This window comes from Mustelus asterias, unplaced genomic scaffold, assembly GCF_964213995.1.
Source record: "Mustelus asterias unplaced genomic scaffold, sMusAst1.hap1.1 HAP1_SCAFFOLD_2333, whole genome shotgun sequence".
Lineage (NCBI taxonomy): Eukaryota > Metazoa > Chordata > Chondrichthyes > Carcharhiniformes > Triakidae > Mustelus > Mustelus asterias.
In genome coordinates, this window is record NW_027592278.1 from 49,624 (window position 1) to 58,578 (window position 8,955).

Genomic DNA, 8,955 nt, shown 5'->3' on the forward strand with positions numbered 1-8,955 from the left:
CAGTCGGTACCAGGACATTTTTATTGAAAGGTTGTTAAGAAATTCCAGTGAATTCCAGTCCCTTGTGTAACGTTCCATTTGGTGTGTGTCAGATTCAGAGATGTCCACGTGTGTGTGAAAAGGGTTCTGGGTAAGGGTTTTAACCCTTCTTTCCCCGTTAGTAACAATGAGCCCTGTATTCAATTCTAAAGTATAAAGTCCTCATTAGATATCAATTCTACCTGTTATCTACATTTCACCAACCAGTCTATATTTTCATCACAGGACTGCAGCGGGAGCACCGTCAACATCTTACTGACTTGATCGATTTTATCGAGGAGGTGACGAAGGTGATCGATGAGGATAGAGCAGTGGATGTTGTGTACATGGATTTTAGTGAGGCTTTCGACAAGGTCCCTCATGGTCGGTTCATCCAGAAGATTAAGATGCATGGGATTCACGGTGACTTGGCCACTTGGATTCAGAATTGACTTGCCCATAGAAGTCAGAGAGTAGTGGTGGAGGGTGTTTTTCTGACTGGAGGTCCATGACTAGTGGTGTTCTGCAGGGATCCGTACTGGGACCTGCGCTATTTCTGATATATATCAATGACTTGGATGAAAACGTGGATGGGTGGGTTAGTAAGCTTGCAGACGACACAAAGCTAGATGGAGTTGTAGATAATGTCGAAGGTTGTCAAAGGATACAGTGGGATGTAGATCAGCTGCAGATATGAGCGGAGAAATGGCAGATGGATTTCAATCCGGGCAAGTGTGAGGTGCTGCACTTTGGGAGATCAAATATTAAGGATAAGTATACAGTTAATGTACAGAGGGATCTTGGGGTTCAAGTCCATAGCTTCCTGAAATTAATCACACAAATATTTAGTCGGTAAAGAAGGCATATGGCATACTTGCCTTTATTGAGTACAAGAGTCAGCATGCCATGTTGCAGCTTTATAAAACTTTGTTTGGGCTGCACTTAGAATATTGCGTTCAATTCTGGTCGCCACATTACAGAAAGGATGCAGAGGCTTTGATGAGGGTGCAGAAGAGGTTTTCAGGATGCTGCCTGGATTGGAGGGTGTGAGCGACTGACAAACGAGGGTTGTTTTCTCGATAGCGGCGGAGGGTGAGGGGAGACCTGATAGCAGTCTATAAAATAAGAGACATAGAATCTTTTCCCCCAGAGTTGATATGTCTAATACCAGGGAGCATGCACTGAAGGTGAGACGGGCAAAGTTCAAAGGAGATGTGAGAGGTAAGTTTTTTTACACAGAGAGTGGTAGGTGTCTGGAATGCGCTGCTCGGAGTGGTGGTGGAGGCAGATACGATAGGGGTGTTTAAGGGGGTTTTAAATAAGCACATGAATATGTGAGGAATAGAGGAATATGGACCAAGGGCAGGCAGAAAGGAATAGTTTAATTTGGCATCATGTTCGACACAACATGGTGGGCTGAAGGGTCTGTTCCTGTGCTGTACTGTTCTACGTTCTATTTGTGATCTCCATTTAGAAAAAGGAAACAGAGGCACTGGAGAAGCGGCAAGAAAGATTCACAAGAATAACTGTCATCACTTGTGAACTCACTGGTGTTTCACCAAGTTTGCTGACTGAGTGAATCCCTTCCCAGTCAGAGCAGGTGACCAGCCTCTGCCTGGTGTGAACTGACTGGTGGGACATTAGTTACCGAGAGCTTTTGAAGCCACGCCCACATTTAAAGGGTCTGTCCTGGGTGTGATGATGTTGTGTCTGGGCAGGCTGGATAACTGAGTAAATCCTTTCGCACACACCGAGCAGGTGAATGGTTTCTCCCCGGTGTGAACTCACTGGTGTTTCAGCAGTGTTGATGATATTCTAAACCTCCTTGAACAGTGAGAGCAGCTGAACGGCCTCTCCCCGGGGTGAATGTGCTCGGGGATCATCAGTTCCTGAGAGCTTCTGAAGCCGGCCTCTCAGGCAGAGCATTTAAAGGGTCTCTCCTTGGAGTGAGTGGCTTTGTGTTTCTGCAGGCTGGATAACTGAGTGAATCCCTTCCCACACACAGAGCAGGTGAATGGCCTCTCCCCAGTGTGAACTCGCTGATGGGACACCAGTTCTCCAGAGCTTTTGAATCCACTCCCACAGTCAGAGCATTTAAACGGTCTCTCATTGGTGTGAGTGAGATTGTGTCTGCGCAGAGTGGATGACTGAGTGAATCCCTTCCCACACACACAGCAGGTGAACGGCCTTTCCCCCGTGTGAACCCGCTGGTGTATCTGCAGGTCGAATGATGTTCTAAACTTCTTTGAGCAGTGAGAGCAGCTGAACGGTCTCTCCTCAGTGTGAATGCGCTGGTGGGACACCAGATCTCCAGAGCGTTTGAAGCCAGTCCCACAGTCAGAGCATTTAAATGGTCTCTCATTGGTGTGAGTGACTTGGTGTGTCTTCAGGGTGGATGAATGAGTGAATCCCTTCCCACACACAGAGCAGGTGAATGGTTTCTCCCCGGTGTGAACTCGCTGGTGTACCTGCAGGTTGGATGATGTTCTAAATTTCTTTGTGCAGTGAGAGCAGCTGAACGGTCTCTCCTCAGTGTGAGTGCGCTGGTGGGACACCAGATCCCGAGAGCTTTTAAAACGACTCCCACAGTCACAGCATTTAAATGGTCTCTCATTGGTATGAGTGAGATTATGTTTCTGCAGGCTGGATAACTGAGTGAATCCCTTCCCACACACAGACCAGGTGAATGGTCTCTCCCCAGTGTGACTGCGTTGATGAATTTCCAGCCGAGATGGGGATATGAATCCCTTCTCACAGTCCCCACATTTCCACGGTTTCTCCATGGTTCAGGTGTCCTTGTGACTCTCCAGGTTAAACAATCAGTTAAATCTCACACAGAACACGGGTACAGTCTCTCTCCGCTGTGAATGCTGCGATGTATTTTCAGGCTGTGTAACTGGTTAAAGCTCTTTACACCCTCAGTGCACTGGAACACTCTCACTCGGGTGTGTGTATCTCAGTGCATTTCTAGTCACACCGATGTTTACAATCTTTTGAAGCCAAGAGGCCAAACAAGCATTTCTCCTGCGAGATTCAAAGGCCGATGATATTCAGGTCCCAAAAAATCGAGTCACTCTGTCAGATCTAGATGTGATGTTGGAGATTTCTGTCTGATTTCTCCTTGTCTAATATCCTGTAAGTCAATTTAGAAAAAAACATCGCAATTCAGAATACGATCGAAATTCAAATCTACATTTCTAGTTTATGGAGCATTCATTAAAGACACAGTCATGGAGCATTAAACTTGCCCAGCAGGGCCTCCCGTATCAGCACACAGGCAGCTGCTTTGTGAGACTGCCGGCTGTACAGACAGGTCAGAGATAAGGGTGTCCTCAGAAGTGGGATTCATTGTGAAAGCTCAGGGACGGTTGATAAGATGCAGCAATTCTATGATTCTAATGAACATTCTTTCCTCTCCCATTCCCCAAAAGCTGTGAACCTCCATCCCACACACTCTCCCTCCATTCTCACTCTGCTGTATCTAATATTCACCCTCCCAATTCTCCTGAAGGTGCTGATTGAGGCTGATTGACAGATCCATGCTCACTGCTTCCTGTCCAGCACAGAAATCAGGACAAATTGGAGCTGCAGTCAGCATTTGGCCCATCGAGTCTGCTCAACCATTCATTCAGATTATTGGTTGATCGACCTCTGCATTATTTTCCCCACACTGTCCCCCATATCCATCGATATCTTCAATATCCAGAAACCTATCAACCCCTCTCTTGAAAATTCTTGATGACTGAGGCTCTATAGTCCTCTGGGGTAGAGAATCCAAAACATCACCACATCCTTGAGTGAAGAAATCCTTCCTCATCTGAGCTTTCTCTCCATTTTCCAGCCTGTTCCCAATAATAATTGACTCCCTTGTCATTCAAAAACTGTCTAACTCATCCTTGAATATATTCAATCCCTCCACTGGTCCCTATGGAAGAGAAATCTAGATACTAACAATTCTCTGAGGGAAGAGATTGTTGGAAATATAAAATATAGCTGCAGTCCAAAATTACACAGCCAGATATAATAAGTGTATTTTATTACAGAGCTATAAATAATATATCGAATCTGTACCATATAACAACAGGGGAGCTGATAGCCTTGTGGTATTATCGCTAGACTATTAATCCAGAAACTTAGCTGATGCTCTGGGGACTCAGGTTCGAATCCTGCCACGGCAGATGGTGGAATTTGAGTTTAAGGGAAGGAAATCTGCCGTCCTTACCCAGTCTGGCCTACATGTGACTCCAGAGCCACAGCAATGTGGTTGACTCTCAACCATCCTCCGAAATGGCCCAGCGAGCCATTCAGTTCAAGGGCAACTAGGGATGGGCAATAAATGCTGGCCCAGTTTGCAATGCCCGTGTCCTAAGGATGAATTTTAAAAAACCAACATCAGACACGTCTCTGTCCGATATTAGTTTACTGTCCCCTTTAATATATTTCAGAAACCAGATGGGCACATGAAGGAAATAAAGTTGCAGGGGAAAGGGAATATAGAAAGGGAATGGGACTGACTGGATTGTTCTACAAAGAGTCGGGATGGACTCGAGTTACTGAATGGACTCCTTCTGCGCTGTAATGACTCGATGAGTGGAAATATATAACATTGCTTCAGTGTTACATTACAAGATGAGAAATAATAATAAATGTACTTTGTTTCAGAACCATAAATAATATATCAAATCTACAATATCAATATCAATATCAAATCTACACCAGGCATATCTCTGTATTGTTCTCTTAAATGTCAGCCATCTCCTGGGGAAACCAGCCCTTTAATTGTGAACATTCGGAAAGGGACCATGCTTTTAGCCAGACAAATAAATGTGTCAAGCTGAGGGAGCAAAGGATGTCAATGTCTTTAAGTCAGAAAGAGAGAGACCTGGGCCAACCTTTCCAGAGTCTGCAGCCTCCCTGGATTCACTTCCTTTCCCTTCAGTTGCTGCAAGTCCCCAATTTCCCCAGAATGAGAAAAGAAATGGAAAGGGGGATAAAAGAAAGTGTTTTACTCACAGATGTGGGCGACAGAAGGAAGTTTGAGTCTGTCTGTACTCAATCTTCATTCAGAAAGAGAGCAGCAGCAGCAGCTTTCCGGGTGAACAAGCTCATTGTCTGGTTTCCGCATTCAGACAATGGGGGGGGCCTCTGGTTGGCTGGAGGAGAAAGGTACTTCCGGTCCTCCAAATCTTCCCATTGGTCAACACCTCAGCGTGCTGGTGGGAAGGGGCGGGCAGCCCTCCGCACATGCGCATCTGCCCCTCTCCCTTGGACATGCGCAGTCCTGGGCTGAGGGGAGGGGGAGATCACCGAGCGGGTTCTCGCTCTGGCCGGAGCCGCCAGCCGGTTGCCTGGAAACCTTGGCTCGAGGAGGTGCAAGGGGAGGTGAACAATGGGTGGGTGCGGGGCTCCCGCGTCCGCTCGCCGAGCCTGCGCACTGGAACCCCAGGACGTCATCGCGGAGCAGGCTGATGTCTATTGGCTGATTCAGGCAGGGCTCCGTTGTGACGTCACCGTGGGGAAGTTGTCCAATGAGCTTCAGAGTGAAACTTCCTCCTCTGGGCAACATCTGGGAGGAAATCAATGTTTCCCCCTTTCCATTTCTTTTCTCATTCTGGGGGAAATTGGGGACTTGCAGCAACTAAAGGGAAAGGAAGTGAATCCAGTCTGTACATTCCACACATTGTTAGTCCAGTCAGATAGACATATATCTGTCTGGCCGCCTGCATGGAGATTTTCAGTTCTCTGTGTCCAGGACAAGCGATTCCCTTCTTTTTGAGGTCTGCCCTTTTGATCTGTCCCTCATTTAATTTAATTTGGTTTACTTGTTTTGCCAAAAAGATGAACAGAATAGTTAATGATTTATTTCAAGTTTAATTGTTTTGCCAAAAAGATTAACAGAATGTTTATTTGTCCCTCAGTTGATTTGATTTAGTTTAATTGTTTTACCGAAAAGATTGACAGGAAGCAGTGAGCATGGATCTGTCAATCAGCCTGAATCAGCACCTTCAGGAAAATTGGAAGGATGAATATTAGATACAGCAGAGTGAGAATGGAGGGAGAGTGTGTGGGATCGAGATTTACAGCCTTTGTGGAATGAGAGAGGAAAGAATGGTCTATAGAAACTAGAATTATCTGTTCTGAATTACTATCTTGTACTGAGTGATGACTTTTGTAAACTCCTTTTACAGGATATCAGGTGATGAGGATTTACAGACAGAAATCTCAAACCAAACGTCCCGTCCTCACTCAATTCATCAGGATCTGATTATCATTGGCCTTTGAATCCAGAAGAAGAAATGTTTCTCTGTACCGTCTGCTTCAGAAAGTTTTAAACATCGATGGGAGTGGCAAATCACCGAGACACACACATACTCGAATGAGAGTGTTCCAGTGCACTGACTGGAAAGAGCTTTAACTAGTTACACAGCCTGAAAAAATATTACAGCATTCACAGCGGGAGAGACTTTACTCATGTTCTGTGTGTGGATGAGGTCTCAACTTTGAATCAAAACAATTCTGTGATTTATTCATTCGTGGGACATGGGCATCGCTGGCTGGCCAGGACAAGCCCTCCGAATACACAGGATCTGCTCGGATGAGGAGGATCGCAACAGACACCTCCAGACGCTGAAAGATGCCCTCATGAGAACAGGATATGGCGCTCGACTCATCGATCAACAGTTCCGACGCGCCACAGCGAAAAACCGCACCGACCTCCTCAGAAGACAAACACGGGACACGGTGGACAGAGTACCCTTCGTCGTCCAGTACTTCCCCTGAGCGGAGAAGCTACGGCATCTCCTCCGGAGCCTTCAACATGTCATTGATGAAGACGAACATCTCGCCAAGGCCATCCCCACACCCCCACTTCTTGCCTTCAAACAACCGCACAACCTCAAACAGACCATTGTCCGCAGCAAACTACCTAGCCTCCAGGAGAACAGTGACCACGACACCACACAACCCTGCCACAGCAACCTCTGCAAGACGTGCCGGATCATCGACACGGATGCCATCATCTCACGTGAGAACACCATCTACCAGGTACACAGTACATACTCTTGCAACTCGGCCAACATTGTCTACCTGATACGCTGCAGGAAAGGATGTCCCGAGGCATGGTACATTAGGGAGACCATGCAGACGCTACGACAACGGATGAATGAACACCGCTCGACAATCACCAGGCAAGACTGTTCTCTTCCTGTGGGGGAGCACTTCAGCAGTCACGGGCATTCAGCCTTGGATCTTCAGGTAAGCGTTCTCCAAGGCGGCCTTCACGACACACGACAGCGCAGAGTCGCTGAGCAGAAACTGATAGCCAAGTTCCGCACACATGAGGACGGCCTAAACCGGGATGTTGGATTTATGTCACATTATCAGTAACCCCCACAGCTTGCCTCCTGGACTTGCAGAATTTCACTAGCTGTTCTGTCTGGAGACAATACACATCTCTTTAACCTGTGTTGAATGCTCCCTCCACCCACATTGTCTGTACATTTAAGACCTGGCTGGCTGTAGAGATTCGCATTCTAATCAGTATTGTGTAACTTGATTTCTGTGTCTGTTTGCACTGTTTGAGAACAGATATCCACTCCATCTGACGAAGGAGCTGTGCTCCGAAAGCTTATGGTATTTGCGACCAAATAAACGTGTTGGACTTTAACCTGGTGTTGTGAGACTTCTTACTGTGCTTACCCCAGTCCAACGCCGGCATCTCCACATCAGCATTTATTACCCATCCCTCGTTGAGTCAGAAGGTTTTGTTTTAGTTTAGTTAGGGCATCATGATCGGTACATCATAGAGTATATATGGGAGAAGGAAAGCAGAGGGATTCAATGTAGAAGTATTGAACAATCTGGAATCAGTGCTTATAAGAACATAAGAACTAGGAGCAGGAGTAGGCCCTCTGGCCCCTCGAGCCTGCTCTGCCATTCAATAAGATCACGGCTGATCTTTTTGTGGACTCAGCTCCACTTACCAGCCCGCTCATCATAACCCTTAATTCCTTTACTTTTCAAAAATTTATCTATCTTTGCCTTAAAAACATTCAACGAGGTATTTATTTTGTTTGAGACTCTCCCACTCGTGAAAATATCTCACCATCTACCCTGTCAAGCCCCCTCAGGATCTTATATGTTTCAATGACCCCTTTGTCTTCAAAACTTCAAGGAAAACAGACCTTGACAATTTACTTCCTCTTGATAGGACAACCCTCCCATCCAGGTATTAGCCTGGTGAATGTCCTTTGGCCTAAGTCCAATATTACTATATCCTTGTTTAGGTAAGGGGATCAAAACTGTATGCACTATTCCAGGTGAGGCATCACCAACACACTGTACAGTTGCAACAAAACCTCCCTGTTTTTAAACTCCAACCCCTTTGCAATAAATGCCAAAATGCCATTTTCCTTCTTACCAAGTGTGGGACCTGCCTGCTAGCTTTTTGTGATTCATGCACAAGAACACCAAGATCCCGCTGTACTTCGCTCACCGGCAGCCTCTCTCCATTTAGATAATCTCCCTGTTGATTCCTCCGACTGAAATACATGACCTCACACTTTAAACTCCATTTGCCATGTTTTGAAGACAGAGGGGTGACTTTATTGCATCTTCCCCAACTCTTGACTCATCTTTCCCAGGCCCTATCCCTGTAGCCCCACATTTTCACCCCACTAATCCACCTAATCTCCATCTATAGGGACACAAAGGGGCAATTTAGCATGGCCAATCAATCTAACCCACACATCTTTGGACTGTGGGAAGAATCTGGAGCACTCAGAAATCCACACAGACATGGAGAGAATGCACATACTCCACACAGACTGTCACCCAAGGCTGGGATTGAACCCGGGTCCCTGGCACTGTGAAGCAGCAGTGCTAACCACTGTGCTGCCGTGGCGCCCTTTTTAAATAAACTACAAGTCCAGATTTCTC

General features: G+C 46.3%; 1 protein-coding gene across 1 annotated transcript; it reads right to left on the bottom strand.

Moving 5' to 3' along the window:
• Positions 1-874: 874 nt before the first annotated feature.
• LOC144489586 (uncharacterized) lies at positions 875-5,139 on the bottom strand. Its single transcript, XM_078207453.1, has 2 exons — positions 5,032-5,139; positions 875-3,151 (listed from the first exon to the last, which is right to left on the bottom strand). Exon 2 carries the CDS (start codon positions 2,799-2,801, stop codon positions 1,932-1,934), a length of 870 nt encoding a protein of 289 aa, XP_078063579.1. The 5' UTR covers positions 2,802-3,151; positions 5,032-5,139; the 3' UTR covers positions 875-1,931.
• Between the last annotated feature and the right edge of the window lie 3,816 nt (positions 5,140-8,955).